This window comes from Seriola dumerili, unplaced genomic scaffold (genome assembly GCF_002260705.1).
Source record: "Seriola dumerili isolate Sdu_G_001 unplaced genomic scaffold, Sdu_1.0 BDQW01000432.1, whole genome shotgun sequence".
In the NCBI taxonomy this organism is placed as follows: Eukaryota; Metazoa; Chordata; class Actinopteri; order Carangiformes; family Carangidae; genus Seriola; species Seriola dumerili.
The window spans coordinates 2,945,042-2,961,157 of NW_019174687.1; the positions used below are offsets into that span (position 1 = coordinate 2,945,042).

The window sequence follows — 16,116 nt, forward strand, 5'->3', positions numbered from 1 at the left end:
TGTGTGTGTGTGTGTGTGTGTGTGTGTGTGTGTGTGTGTGTGTGTGTGTGTGTGTGTGTGAATGTGCGCGCACGTCGCGTCTGCGTTGCCGGCGATGAAAGACTGATTCTCTCTCTCTCTTGCTTCTCCTCCGCTTCAGTTACAGTATCGACCTCCTTCTCGCAGCAGCTCCGCTCTCCATCCTCCGTCTCCACCCTCCTCCTCCTACTCCTCCTCCTCCTCCTTCGCCGCCGCCGCCGCCGCCTCAGCACCACTTCCTCTGCAGGTAGATGAGGCTGGAAGCCCCGGAGAAAAGAGCCATGCCCGGGATCCGCTGCTGGTAAGGCTCGGTGCGGCTGCTTGGAGCCGTTGTTGTCTTTGTCTTTTCTCCTATAGGTGTCTCTTTTATCTGGTGTGTGTGCGAGAGATGGAGGCAGTGGAATGCCAGGTCTTTGTCTCTCTGCTGTGTGTGTGTGTGTGTGTTTTGTAGGTGGTGGTGGGTGGGGAGAGGGGTGTTTGGCAAGTGGGCAATTGTTGCTTGATGCTGCTGTGGATTTGAAACAGAGTGAGTGATTGACAGGTTTCACGATCCGCAGAAATCAGGTGTTTTTTTTTTTTTGTTTTGTTTTTTTTTTTACCTCATGTCACGTAAAATGCCTGTGATGTTCCTACAATACTGGACTCAAACGCGTCTTTGGTGCTTCACAGGGACTTTATCCGACTTTGTGGTGGTTTCAGCTCCTGTGTTGTGTCTCTGTAGCGTTCCCGTGCTGCTCTAATCACGAGGGCGTGTTTTTGTGCGATTTTTACGCACAGTGTTTTCTAAATTTCCTGCCAGATTTCTGCTCTCTGCGCCAGATGCCGATGGTTTCCCCAAAATTAGACATGTAACCTTCTTCCTCTCTCCTCCTCTGCTCCTCTCTGTCTCCCTCCGTCCCTCCTCCTTTTTATCTATTTTCCAGTCAGACTTCTGAGCACCTCCCTTCGCGCCGGGGACCACATCCTTAAATGACCCGCGGCTGAGGAGGGGGTGTCTCCGGATCCAGCGCTCGGATCATGGCATGCTGCCCACACCGGGCATCCAGCACTGACCATGGGGCTCCGGTCCAGAACCGTCGCTAGCGGCTCGGAGGATCAGAAGAAGCCCTCTTCCGGCGTTCCTCCCGGGGACTTACTGGACCAAGGCACCGGGGGAGCGGACAAGGATGGCGCCCTGCTCCTGGTGGCTTCGGGCAGGGATGACTTCAAGCGGGGCTCTCAGGGCATCGGCATCGGGCTGCTGGCCAAGACCCCCCTGAGCTACACCCGGCCGGTGAAGAGGAATAACATCCGCAAGAGGAGGATCCAGAACCTGATCTACGACGCGCTGGAGAGGCCGAGAGGATGGGCGCTGCTCTACCACGCGTTCGTGTGAGTACATGAAACAGCCTTTCTACAACTTACAGTGCGCGCGGTGGTTAATCATGGCTCACTGGCTTGTTCGGTTGAAATGAGCAGCTGAGGAGTGAGAGCGTCCCCGGTCTGGAAGAGGCAGGTTGTTTATGTGTCAGAGTCTCAGGAACCAGCGGAGTCACTTTGTTGCAGCAATTTTCAGTCCATTAATGAAGGCTTGTTCTCCACTGATGTGGAATCCAGTTAGGGTGTAACCTAATATTGTTGTGGGAAATGAATAGTTTCCCCCATGAATGTCATTGTAACTACTTGGTTATGCAACCACAAACGCATGGATCCCTTCTCCTGATCCGAGACCGTTTCCTTCATCTCCCAGCTGTCTTCTTGTCTGAACTGAGGATTTAATTTCTTTTTTTTTTTTTTTTTACAGTGTTTGGTTGACTCGTGAACCCTTCTGTTTCTAAAACTCTCAGTCAAACCCACCAAACATGAGTGGAGCTCCAGCAGATGGTGGATGTGTGGTGTTTGATCAGTGTGAGGTTTGTTGAAGTAATTCACTCACTCAACTTAAAGGTCTATTGGAAACGGCTGCACTCAAAACTTTTAGTTTAGTGCGGTGACATGATAGTTATGAATCACGTGACCCTCGTCTGCTTGGAAATTTATGTCAGTTCAACATGAGTTTTTTTATTCACGCAACAAAATGATTTGTGTTTATTGATGATTTGATTATGTTATATCAACAGGAAGTTGATGTTATATGACTTAAAGTTACGAGTTTACTGAATGTTTACTATTATGTTTCGTTAACATTAACAGATGAATGTGTCATAACTTAGTCATTTTAAGTACAAAGAACATCATATATTGAAATGAAAGTTTATGTCAAATGAACATAAACTTTTTCATTATTCAGCTAAATCCCAATTGGCTCTCTCTACTTGAAGATTTATTGCACACAAAAGTTTACAGTACAGTAACATGAAAGTTATGAGTACACCTGACACAATAAATGTGTCACATGACCCCCCCAACCCCGTGTGACTGCAGATTTTTGTCAGTTTGACACACAATTTTCAGTCAAATGATAAAATAATTTGTGTTTTAATAACATGAATGCAACCAATAACATGAAATGAAAACCAATTTGGCTGTACCAGCTTTATGAAATTAAGTAAAATTAACTCAAAAAATGTAATATTGCTGACTTAACATAAGAACATTACGTCAACCTCACAAGGGAGGAGTGTCTGTGTCAAGTGAACATAAAGTTTTTATGTCATTTTGACAGTCGAGCCACTTTTATGATGGATTTTTTTTTTTTTTGGGGGGGGGGGGGGGGTTCACTGTGTTGGTCACAAACTCTGGGTTAAGGGAGGAATCTGTGTGGCTGTTTTTACAGACGTGGCTTCCAGTAGAATTACTTGCATCACACTAACGTGTCTGAGAAATTGGTGCAGTGAGTCGCGGTGGTGGTGCAGTTGGGTCACTTCAACGTGAGCTCTGGTTTGGTGATTTGTTCATTAACCCTCTGGAGTCAGGGTTGATCTTTTCAACTGTTCTTACTCCACACGTACAGTCTCCTTTTTTTTCCCAATAACTGGAAATGTTGTTTGTTACCTGTCCAGGAAATACGAGCCCAGTCGGCCACATGGTGGCGCTGTAATTAAGGCCCGAAAATGTAATTTTCTAAAAGTCGCACCCCATTTGTCCAATTGACATGAAATTTTGACCACAAGTTCAGCTCAATGTGGTCTACAAAACGTGGACCACAGAAGTCCGCCTAGATGGATTTTTTTTTGTTAATTTGCATAATGTGTAAAACTGTAAAATGCGAATTGAATTTTTTTATTTACTTTCTTCCCTTTTTTTTGGGGGGGGGGGGGTTATTATCATACTTGGCATTTATTTATTGATTTACCGTCCTTTTTGTAAGTACTGCACCTGTCCACTTTAGATAAATATGTGTTGTCTACCTGTTTTTAATCATGTAAAAACACTGTAAACAACTTTACTCCAACAATCAGGGACACATGAGGCTTATAAACCAGGGACCTGCACCTCGTCCTCACTTTCAGCCTATGATTCTTCTCAAGTTGCATAACCATGTTCACGTGCTGTAAAATCCGTCAGCTGGAGTTAAAAGTCATCATCTGTTAAAAAAGTGCTGATTCTGAGATGAAGCTCTGTCACTCTCATTTCATCCAAAGTCCATTTTACTGGAAGACGTTGTCGGTCAGTGACGAGTCGAGTCCGGTCAGGCTGTGTGATTTAATAAAGCAGCAGGTAATTAACAGTCTCACCCTCTATCTGATTATTACTCCCAGTCTGTGTGTGTTTTCAGACGTCACGATGATGATGATGATGATGATATGTTGGTGAAACACTGATTAATATTCTCAGCCTGTATCTCAGAGCTGTCGACCTTTTCCTCGGTCAGAGCCATTTGGAAACATTTCAGCTCTTCCTGCGTGAGGAACGCTGAACTGACGGTCGATAGCAGCGGGCAGGGAAACACCTTTTTGTTTGTTTGTTTTTCCTGAGCTTGCACATCTCAAAATTCACTGTTGTTCCAAACTGTGGTTGTGTAGCTGCCCAGGGTTGCAAACTCATCAGCTGCAGCTTTGCACAAACATGCATAAACATTAAAGATTAAGAAATCAGGGTCGAACAGATGGTTTTGGCTTCACGTGAAGGAGGTTCAGTTGGTTCTTTAGGAAGAACCGCCTGAGAGTCTTTATTCAGGGCAGTAAAATCCTTAAAGACACTACCCTCCTCTCACCTGCTGACCGGGGCAACATGTTTCTGTACTTTCCTCTTGGCTCAGTAACTCAGAGACAAGAGAGGAAAACGCTTTGTGTTCAGACGAGTCTGCAGAGACTGACTCATCCCTCGGCTTGTCGCGTGTCTCCAGCTCGACTGACAGCACGCGTGTTGCTCTGTAACACAATATGGCTGCTCCATATGGGCGGCTGGTGTCAGAGCTGCACTGAGCATGAAGCTACACTTTAAAAAAAAAAGCAGCTTTGACAAAGAGGAGAGTCTCGCCTGGGTTAATGTGAGGTTAAATCGTCTCAGCAGACAGGAAGTGATGAATCCAGAGAGGTGATATCAGCTGCAGGGTGACACAAGGTCAGCGTAAACTGAATCAAACTAAATCAGTGTGTGTGTGTGTGTGTGTGTGTGTGTGTGTGTGTAAACTAATGGTGTTTGAATTTCCTACATATACAGTGCTGTATGTTGTAGGATTATTTCACTATTATTTAACTATGACATATCACTGGAAAACTGAATTATGATTTAAAGGGTCCATTTACCTAAATTACATTCACACAACTACATATACAAAAAGACAACACCAGTGGTTTCCAGCCATGCAGAAAGCTAGGCTTTTATTTGCTAAGGTTTTTAAAAAATGTGACTTAGGTGAACTTGGGTTGAATAATTAGTTCAGTCATCTTATGAGTTAAATGCACAATATGTGATTTTCTGCCACTAGGGGTCTCTCAATCAAAAAAAAAAAAAAAAGAGAGTTTGGTGACATCGTGAAGTAGCGTGAGATAATGGGAGTTGTTCTCATTGCCATCAGCTTCTCCTGGTTTGGATTCCTTCAGTGTCAGTGGTTCAGGAGGTTTTTACCAGCAGCTGAATTATCCTCAGAGGTGTTCTCCTCTCCATAACAAACAGACCATCTGATTATAACAAGTAGAAACACTTAATGAAACAGTTTCATGTTAAAATCAGTGTTTCTCTGATGTTGTTTGGTGAACACAGGAGGTCATGGAGCTGCTGCTAACGTTTGCTCAGCTTGTTTCTCTGAAAAACAGATCTTAAAATAATGTAATTTAGAATATATAGTTGAAAACGACCAAGGTGTAAAAAGTGTATCTTTAAAATGTGACTTAAAACTGGATAAAAGTCAATTTTAAGCTTTTTTTCCAGACAAACACAACCCTGACACGTGCACACAGAGGATATGAGCATTACCATGATTAAAATCAGATTTCTCTGGTTTGAGAATTGATCGAAACATTTGGGATAATGTAAGAACACAACTCAACAACATAGAACATAGGTCTAGATGTTTTTAGACATTTAATGTGGAAAAGTTACAGATTGGAACTTTAAGTTAACTGAACTTGAGAAAATGGGTTCAGTTAACTTAAGATATTTGAGTTCTGACGTGGTCGTGATAGAAAAATTACAAATTTTAGGTTGGAGTAAATTGGAATTAATAAAGTATGTATTTAATGTATTTATGTTAAGTTAATGAGGAAATATTGATTTCACTAAATTCCTGCATGATTTTAAAACAAATGTTACTGCTTCAGTTTATAAAGTTTCAATACATTATTTTAACCAAAACTCCCTGAATGGCTTTTTTTTGTAATTTGGGTGAACTGGCCCTTTAAAATGATATTAATATTGTAATTTTTTGAATATGTATTCTCTATAAGCAACAGACAGGAGAGAAAAAAAAATCATGAATAGATATCAGTGAGTACCGCCAAAGTAAATTCAAACCACTGCTCAGCTTCACTGGAGCTCTTTGGTTGCTCGGTGACTTGCTCAAGGGCACTTCAGCGGTTTGTGTTGACAGCAGGGGGGGGGGGGCGTGTTACTCACACTCTTCACCCACAGATTATGATGCACGGGCAACACTTCAACAACGTGACACATGTATAGGGAGGAGAGGCAAGTGGGACGGGGATTAAAGAGCAGGAACAGATGGGTGGACCCAGATAAAGAATCAAGGAGAAACACAGGAGTATGAAGAGGAGAGAGATGTCGCGCTGCCAGAAAACCAGAGTAAAATTTAATGTGTTAAAACTCGACAGGGAACATGAAACCCCTACAACAGCTTCCTGCTTTATTCAACCAAAATCAACATAAAAAGTTGTTTGTGCCGGCGACAGTCAGAGCGGGAGGCATTTTGTTTTCAGGTTGTCCGTCTGCCCATCCCATTCTTGTGGACACAATATCTCAGTAGTGCCTTGATGGAAAAAATGTCAAGGTCAGTGTGACCTCTCAAAACACTTTTTAGCCATTACTCAAGACTTCACAGCAATTATGACCAAATTTCACACAGATGGTTCATATTTTAATGACTCAGGGTAAACAGGGATGTAACCTGAAACTAGTCTGAGTGGCGCAGGCAGAATTACCGTGAGGTGGTGATTCTGGTTTGATAAATGAGCTTGTCTTTGAATGACTGAACCTGAAAATCGAGTTCAAGTAAAAGCCAGTAAAGCATAAGTAGAATAATCCAGATTCCTCCACAGGTGGTTCTTAATTATGAATTTCTTGGGTCAAATCTGATCACCAGGTCAAAATGTCTGTGTAACAGTTCCTCTGGCAGTTTGACAGATAACCCAGATCATTCAGTTTAAAGCTGGCAGTAGATTTTTTTTAAATTTTTTTTACCTCTACGGCTTTTGATCAGTTTGGTGAACCACGTGACGTTCAGGGAACACCCACGGCCCTGGAAGGAGGTTTTAAAGAGTCCCTGCAAAAATGAGGAGCATTTTGATTTCAATAAAGTGAAAGAGGACTGAGAGAGACGGAGTCTGCATCAGTAGTTTTCTCTAGCTTTACCAAATGTTACTCAGAATCAACAAAGACTCCTGGAACCTGATTGTCAATTAGTTTGGTTGACAGGAAATGAATGATAATTATATTTGATTATTTAGTCTTTTAAATCATGTTTTAAGCAGACATGAGTGAAAACTCAACTGGTGTCAGCTTCCTCAGATTTAAATATTTGATAATTTTTATAAATTTTACAAACATCTGTGATAGTAAACTGAATATTTGGGGGGTTTTGACTGTTGTTCAGATAAAACAAGCAATTTAAATATGTAAATTTGGAGTCTGGAGGCCCAAGAAAATAAGAGGTAGTCGAAGCTCTATCGCATAAAGTTGGATTGTGCATCACTGTGATTTCTATAGATATTTATTCTCTTGATTATAGCCATGAATTTCCATCAGATCTATATGAAAACACACATTTTGTCTGTTGCACTCTTCTAGTTGTGACTGTTCTGTCCACATCGTCACACTGAGGATCTTTCTGTCAAGCCTTTGCAGTAGCGTCTCACATTTACTCTCAACCACATCTGGCAGCAGGAAAAGACTCTACGCCAAAAACTGATCAATATTGAACAATCAGGCTGGAAGCAGAAAGCTGGTTGAACCTTCGAGCTGTGTCTTCATTCAGTAGCATTTTCAGTCACCAAGAATAATCGATGCAGCTAATTTAGAAGACGCTGAGACCCACAGAAGGACCATGGCAGGTTCTCCGAGACGCTGGAACAAGCTGTGTGCAGGTGTGTCGAGGAGAACACAGGTTGTTCCCTCTGATTCGGTCCTCTGAATTTGCTAAGCTAGGCTAAGCTACGCTGTGTGTTGTTGGTGTCTTTTTAATATGGGTGTAATGATTTTGAATCCATGACTAAAACTGCGATACAAAAGTCAATGATTTTTTTGTTGTGATACCGGAAGAGGGAACTGTCCCCCCTATACTATGTCTTTTAGATAGTTTTGTGTTTCTTTGTGTTGTTTTGTGTTATTGGTTGTTTTGCATGTCTTTGGGATAGTCTTGCATCTCTCCATGGTTGTTTTGCATCTGTTTGTGGTTGTTTTGCATCTGTTTGTGGTTGTTTTGCGTCTGTTTGTGGTTGTTTTGCATCTGTTTGTGGTTGTTTTGCATCTGTTTGTGGTTGTTTTGCATCTGTTTGTGGTTGTTTTGCATCTGTTTGTGGTTGTTTTGCATCTGTTTGTGGTTGTTTTGCATCTGTTTGTGGTTGTTTTGCATCTGTTTGTGGTTGTTTTGCATCTGTTTGTGGTTGTTTTGCATCTGTTTGTGGTTGTTTTGCATCTGTTTGTGGTTGTTTTGCGTCATTTGGGGGTCATTTTGTGTCTCCTTAGGATCGTAATTCCTGTCTGTGTAGTCTTTTAACTGAGCTCTGTGACTTTTAAACAAGAAATATGAAGAGTCACTTCATACAGAGGCTCTGTCCCAGTTCTCCCCTGTTGAGTAATGCAAACATGGGTCCAGCTCACATTAACTAATTCATTATGTGACAAGAAATATTTGTTATATACAGCTGTCAATGAATGTCAATGAATTCATGTACTTGATAAATACTTCTAGGCTTTATTGTTTGTTTTCTGTCATTCTTTGACAGTGAAAAATGTTCTGCATTGCTTGTTGTGTTAAAAAGTCTTAAATTCAGTTTGGTCAACACTGCAGAAACCTCTGTTTTATCAATTCCTGCCCCGATGTGAACGCCCCCTGGAGGCGGCACTGTGAGGGAATGTCAGGCTGCAGAAGTATCAGATTCAAGCTACCATTACAGGACTGAGGAACTGTAGTGCCGAAAATTTGGTTTCCATAACAACACTAAGGAGAGAGTGAAATCAGATCTACAGTGGAGGCTGAGAGTCAGGTAGAGCGAGCCTGTGTGAAAGCAGAGAGCGAGAGAGAGAGAGAGAGAGTGAGATAAACAGAGACAGATAGAGATGTGGAGGGTGAGCGAGGGAAACAAGAGATGTTCGACATCAGCAGTTCGGTGGCAGATCAGTGGTGAACCTTGGCCTCGTCCTGGCATCCAGACAAGCCTGACAGGAGGGCTCCTTCCCAGAATGCACGGCTGTATAATTCCCATATCTCTCTCTCTGTCTTTTTGATACCCATGCCGTGCTCTCTCACCCCTCCCTCCTTTTAACAACAACAACAACAGCAGCCACAGCAGCTGTGGGGGCAAATCATCTCAGTCAGATCATCAGTGTTGGTGATTTTCATGTTTTCAGATCCGTTTGAAGGATTAGACGCTCCTCCGCAGGTTGATCCTCCAGCCTGTCAGGATCATAAGATCCTTTCAAAAGCTTCTGGATTAACGTCACACTTGCATTGTCATCCCACTAAAACAAGGCTGTTAGTCTTGTTGGCCCTTCACACCAACACACTGATACAGGTTAAATGTTTCAGACCAGCAGGGTGTACGTGGATACATTTAAAAGAGAAGGTGTGTACAGGTTTTATTTCTTTAGTTAGAGGCTGTTGGAGTATGTCTTGTCTCCTTCAGCTCAACAGTAGATATTTAATGCTGGTTGCATTTTCACAGCAGGTTAACAGGAGGAAGTTTGGCAGATGCACATAAATCGATTGATTGTTTTGATAATCAAAGCAAAAATGCTAAAAATGTGATGGTTACTACTTCTCAAATGGGAGGATTTCCTTTGTCATAGATGATACTAAACTTTACATCTCAGACCAATGAAGATGACGTCTTGAGCTGTGGCAAATTAGAACAGGGATTTTTTTAAAAACATTTTATAGATGCAAAAATTCACTGATAAAATACTGAAGGTGATTAATCATTAGTTAAAGGGATTAACTTGCACTTTCAACCGTTCTTTAAGATTTCTTTGCTTCCCATATTGGCTGAACCTTATTTTAGCTTCTACTCAACAAGTCCCAAAGATTTCATATATACCAAATACGGCACTCTAAATTACAGTATAATGTGCATGAAATTGCACAAATTACACAACTGTTGCACAAGACATTTAGATTTTTCAATTTGATGTGATACCACAGCCACACAGAAATGGTGTCTCAGATCTGAATATTTCTCTCTTTTAGAGTGTGATGTAGCTTTGATAATGTGCTACAACAGGCACATACAGAGAAAAATATATTAATGTGATGCGGTTGAACAGTGTGGACACATAGGTTTCATTTACCTCGAAAGCTATTTGAGGTGAATTTAAAAAGAATATTGAGAACGTGAGGTTCCGTGCAGAGATTTCAGCACCATGGACAGTGACCACAGTGCAAAGACTGAGCAGACTACCAGACTCCATTGAGAATATTACAAAATTACACCCATAATAATACTGTCACTGCTGAAATGATTAGTCATTTAATACTTAAGTAATTTAATAATTTTTTAAGTAAATTTACCAAACATTCTTTAGTTCCACCTTCTCCAGTTCTCCAGATGATTTGCTGGTTTTCTTTCTTTCTTATCCTTGTTAACTGAATTTATTCGTGTTCTGGGCTGTTGGTTGGATAAAACAAGACTCTCCGAACATTTTCACACATTTTGGACATTTTTATTGACCAAACAATGAATCGATTAACCAAAAAAGTGAAGGAAAAATTTATTAAAAGAAAATTAGATATTAAAAGTTTGTTCTTGATGTTGGAAACAGTTTGACCAAAACTCTCAAGTCAAGCCTTGTGTATAGACTTTTTGTCAAGATAATAAAAAATATTGTTAGTTGCAGCCCTGAACAGTATAATGAAAATGATGATGATAACAGGCTATTTAAAATGTAAATATAACTGTACCACTCAGCTCAGTTGTCTGCTCTTATGTCTTACAAGAACTTAGCTTGATTGCTGTCAAACTGAAACAAAAGCAAAGCTGACAATTCACAGACGAGTTTCAATTCACTCTCAATCTGCTCTGATTTTGCTGAGCACACAGAATCTATTTCTGCCCCGCAGAAAACCACCATGCGCATAATTACCTCAAACCTCAGCAAATTACCATCTGAATTCAGGCTGCATCAGATTAATGTCACACTTAGGCGTCACCTCTGTCTTTCCAGGCGCAACCGCTGTCTCCTTTTCTGTCTCAGAACAATACATTATGCATTTAGTAAGAGGCAGAGTGGTCGTGTTGTTAACTTCCTATTAGTGAAAGCGGCCATGTCGGCTCCAGAGGCTGAGGAATGTGTTTCCCCTGCTGATGTGTCCTTGTTTTGTCCTCGACTTGTATTGTTACTGCACGAGGAAATTGGGTGGAAAAGCACCTAATACATCAACAAACAAGCCTGAAAATTCCATGTAGTTTGAAGAAATGTGCTGTTTTAATTTGCCATTAGCCTTGATCTGGGGTGTCATGACTGAAGACTTCAGTTTTGTGCTCCAAGGGCGCTGAACAAACCTGTTTATGAACTGCCCTGTTGTCTGTTGTGCAGCTCTAAAGACTTGGGGCCAGTTTATGATTTACTTTAATACTAGGACCCTATTTTAGATAGGACCTCTTTAGATAGGGGAGATTTGTCTCCTTCCATCAGTTGCAGAGTTTGAGTTAACTTCTTGTTATACCTACAGGTTTGAAGTTTGGTTAAAAAAAAAAAATTTTATGTAATAGAAAGAGGAATAGAAATGAGGCTGGCTGATGAGGTGACACCCAGGGTCACTGGGAGGGTCAATACGTGAAATGTATAATACCACAGGTCTCAAAATTCTGCAGCTATGTTGTCAGAAATGCACCAGAGGAGCAGCTGGTGTATCTGCTACAGTGCAGCCAAACAAACTAACATTGTTTCAGTCGGCACAGTTGCGCTCAGCTCTAACCCCGGGAACAGATACATTCGCCTTCTGTGTAGAGAGGTAATCAGAGAATCTATATGCTTTGGATTGCTGTTGCAGCGATAAATAGTGACAAAAATGCGGTTTGATTTCTTGTAAATCTTAAAGGTCCCATATAGTATAAAGGTAGATGTCTGTGTGTAGTTTGATTATAGATCAGGTCTAGGTTCTATATTAATACTATGAAAGTATCAAAGCCTCAGTCCACAGAGAAAAATGCACACAGCCTGAATTCAAATAAAACACAGGAAAAGTGTAAAATAATGATTTTCAAGGATTATAACTTTAAGGAATACGGAAGCTCACGAACGTCGAAAATGTTTTGGCTGTTAGTCCATCTGTTTTGGTTCTGCCTGTGGCTGGAGGATTATTGGAAAGAGGGTTTCAACATCGACAACAATTTAACAAATAAATGGATGTGACACAGTTAGAGATTCTTGACGGCTCAGACTCAGATCACCATTAACCAAGCTGTTGTGGCCTTCTTGAGATCTTGCTTGATGACTGATTTTAAGAAGACTTGTATTACCATCTCGTAAAAGCTGGCTAGAAGCTGTAATGGTACAGCAGTAAATGCCATTACATACACTTCAAACTCAAAGATAAAACACACTACCACTTCTTTCTCTTCCTCTCCTCTTTCTTCTCTTTGTTGTCCCCTGATTTCAACTCTTAAACTTCAGTAGAAATACTTGAATAACAGCAGACTTCAGTGGCCCAACTCTGACCTTTTTTTTTCTTCCGATGGACACGGGAGTCTTTGCTTGTGGGTTAAACCGACCCGATCAAACGGGAGCAGGATGAAACCAACAAAGTGGAGTTAGAGACCGGAAGCATTGTGCGCAGCTCATTAGGGCCGATGATGAGCTCTCATTAGCAATTAGTAACTCTACATAGTGCTTGGCAGCAGATTCCACAGGGCGAGAGTCATTTGGTCACCGTGCACGACAGCGGGGAAAACAGTGCATGTTAGCTGAGTGCGAGGAGCTAATTGAGCGCACAACTAGATGACTCAAGAGGAAGCAGTTCAGGATTGGAAAGCTCATAATGCCTCAGGCCTGGAGGAAATAACTTGCAGATTGCAGTTTTGGTGATTATCTTTAATATTTGGATTGAAAGATTACATGCTGATATAAGTGACTTTTAGGATCCTTGGAGCCTGAAGATTTGATAAAGTGTCTCTCTGTGAAGCGTGGCTGACAGCTTCATGTCTCAGCTTGTTGATGGTTTGATCCCTGTTACCACAAACGGCAGAGAAAAAGCTTTGTCAGGCACTTTCTCCTGTTTGAAAAACATTTTTGTAGACTCACCATTTTCATCCAACAGCTAAACATGAGTTATACTTTCTAAAATGACCCCCCCCCCCCTCCTTCAGTCTAGACCTTGTACTTCTCCTGTTTCCTGCAGGGCTGAAGGGTCTCAGTGAATTAAGTGGGGTGTATTTAAACTCAGGTAACCTCGGTTTCCTACATTCAATGAGTCACAGCCGCGCTATCTGTTGTATCTGTCGCTGAAAGACGTGCAATCACTCTTAAGGTGGAGTGGATTGATTTCTCCGTGTTTGCTCCAGTTGGAGTGCAGCAAACACTGATGGCTTTGTCCTGGGAATCTCACACTTAGACACTGAATGATGTTCATCAATAAAGCTGTGGCAGAGTTTCTATGAATATTTTAGCCTCAAGCAAGGCTCGTGCAGAATATTGTACATTTATGGCGGATGCTATCTTATGAAACCAGCGCGGCCTTGCAAATGGCACATCAAGAGGATGCACACCACACTGTGGTTTTGACTTTCAGCAACAGGACAGTGTCTTGTATGTGGGTAGTTTGGGTCCAAAGTCAGTCTCGGCAGAAATTCTGTACTGGAAATGAAGTAAAATAATCATGAAGGTTTGATTTAGAATTTCTTTAATATCAGATAAAGATGAATGAACATAGAGACTGGGGCTGTCAAAGAAGTCAAGTCTGAACAAATTCAAACTGTAATTTCACATAACTTTAATATGAATGTGATTTTGATTTTGTTCAAATTAATTTGAACTAGGCTTGCACAATTTTATTTATAGTCAAATCATTCTATCGTCACCCTGTAAAATATATTATATATATATATATATATATATACAGTATATAGTCTATGCCGACATGAAACTAGGGTGGGCCAAATTAGATTTACAATTAAAAATACAAATAATAATAACAATGTTTATTTATTATTAAGTTTAGTTTACTCATAGATCAAGCAAACTACTTCAAATGGCCTGATGTTATAGACTAATTTATAAATTTGAACAGGTAAGGAGCGGTTCGAAAATGAATTTTTTTCCCATGTCCAATGTATTATTACTTAAAGGTTCATATAGTATAAAGGTAGATGTCCATGTGTTGTTTGATTATAGATCAGGTCTTGGTTCTATATTAACACTGTGAAAGTATCAAAGCCTCAGTCCACAGAGAAATGCACACAGCCTGTATTCAGAAACTGAGCCTTAAAACTGCTCTCAGCCACGCCACAAGCCCCGCCCACCTGGACCCACCATCCAACCTTGCTGGATTTGATTTCTCTGAGTGATTCCCTGAAATCTGCTGTATTTTTATTCAGTCACTCAGAAAACAGTCAGCCAATCGGAAGAGAGGCTCAGAGCCTCCTCTCTTCTGATTGGCTCACCGACCTGTCGTTACTAGAGCTCCAGAGAGAAGCCTGAGAGAGGAGATGTAAAACTACACTGAGATGGTTTTTGGTTCTTAAAACCACAAATATATCTTCTTATGGATCAACACTTCAAATAAAACACAGAAGAAGAGGAGAATGTGGAGTACTAACATTTTTACTAAATTGTAGACGTGGGAACAGTATATGCAGTTTGTGTTAGATTTGGGGCAGAGCTAGTTCAGGTACCACCTAAGGATTGGGAGGTGTTTACTGACAGCATGTTAATTTCAGATAAACTGGGGACTTCTGTGTCATGAGTTCAGTCAATGGAAACAGTCTCATTTATAATGATACCTCTGTGGAGCAGTTTTACCATAGCAGTCTGTTTATGTTTACTAGCCTGGGATTCAGGTTTCCTAATGGACTCTGTGGTTGTGGTCATTTAGAGTAATGACATTTATATTCGCCGATTGTTGTACCAGTGGGAGAGTCATTCAGTGGTCGCTCATGGAGAGACGGAATTTAAGGCCGAGGCTCAATTAAGTAGAAATGTCATCTCATGCTGAGTCTGGGAGGTGGAGGCCAGAGACAGAAACCTGGATTAGTTTAGGGTACAATTCAAGACTTGAAAGCAGAATCAGATGAAAAACGAAGAGAGATACAGTCTCTGACTGAAGTTGTTTTTTTTTTTTCTAATTATTTTTATGTGCATTTTTTGCCTTATTGTGACAGCCACAGTGAGAGAGAGTGGGGTGGGGTGAGGGGGTGGGGGACAAATGAAACTAACTGTCTCCAGAAAGTTCTTCTTTTGGCTTGTTCATAAGAATTCACTATTAGTTTAATGCTAGCGCGCTGCACTCGTGTAAAACAAACCACGGTGGATGAGAGAAGTTGAAAATATGTCTTTTCTACATGTTTAGATGTTGTTGTGATAACACTCAGAACTCCCGCTGTAGTTGTTGTCAACTCCAGTAAAAAGTTCACTTGAGTTCACTGGTCTCCACCGCCACCTCAGTGCTGTCCCCTGTGTGTGTGTGTGTGTGTGTGTGTGTGTGTGTGTGTCAGAGAGCCCAACATCAAAACAACATTCAGCATATTTTTTTTCCCGGTTCATTTGGCTGAGGTGCAGCTCCTTGAAAACCCAGTGTATTTTGTGTGTGTGTAAATACATTTTCTTTTTGTTTTTGAATTCATCGCGTTTCTCTCAGTCTTCTGCGATGTGTTTATTGCACATGTTCATATCGGGATGAGGATAAAAATAAGATTTATCGGTCAGCATTAATTGTAATCTCTGCCGTCTTTAAACTTCTGCAGCATTCACGTTGGACTTGTCTCCTCTGACGAGCTGTGACATTTAGCCTGCGAAACATCTAGGGCTTATGGGAAATGGTGTTCGTTAAAGGCTGCAAAAAACATACATTGATTTAATTGTTTTTCAGTACCATCTTTATCTACACATATTGATGAGAAAGGCTCTGTTCCAGAACAAGACTTTTACTTTTTTAATGTATCATAAATTAATGAGATTTTCTTACGTCTGGACCAGAATCCTGAAGTTGTGGTTTCACCAGACCAGAGGTCTGTGAAGGAGCATGACATCCTTTCATTTATCAGAAAATAAGTTGTGTTTTTCATGCATGACAAGTAGAAAAAAAACCAAAAAAACAGCTGCTCCAGGTCTGAATCACTGACGTGCATGAGA

General features: G+C 41.0%; 1 protein-coding gene across 1 annotated transcript in view; it reads left to right on the top strand.

Moving 5' to 3' along the window:
* Positions 1 to 1,072: 1,072 nt before the first annotated feature.
* The window catches only part of kcnq3 (potassium voltage-gated channel subfamily Q member 3), a 125,901-nt gene continuing 110,857 nt past the window's right edge, over positions 1,073 to 16,116 (top strand). The window contains exon 1 of the mRNA XM_022761867.1: positions 1,073 to 1,389. Within this exon, the coding sequence (XP_022617588.1) occupies positions 1,073 to 1,389 (317 nt within the window). The remainder of the gene's footprint in view (positions 1,390 to 16,116) is intronic.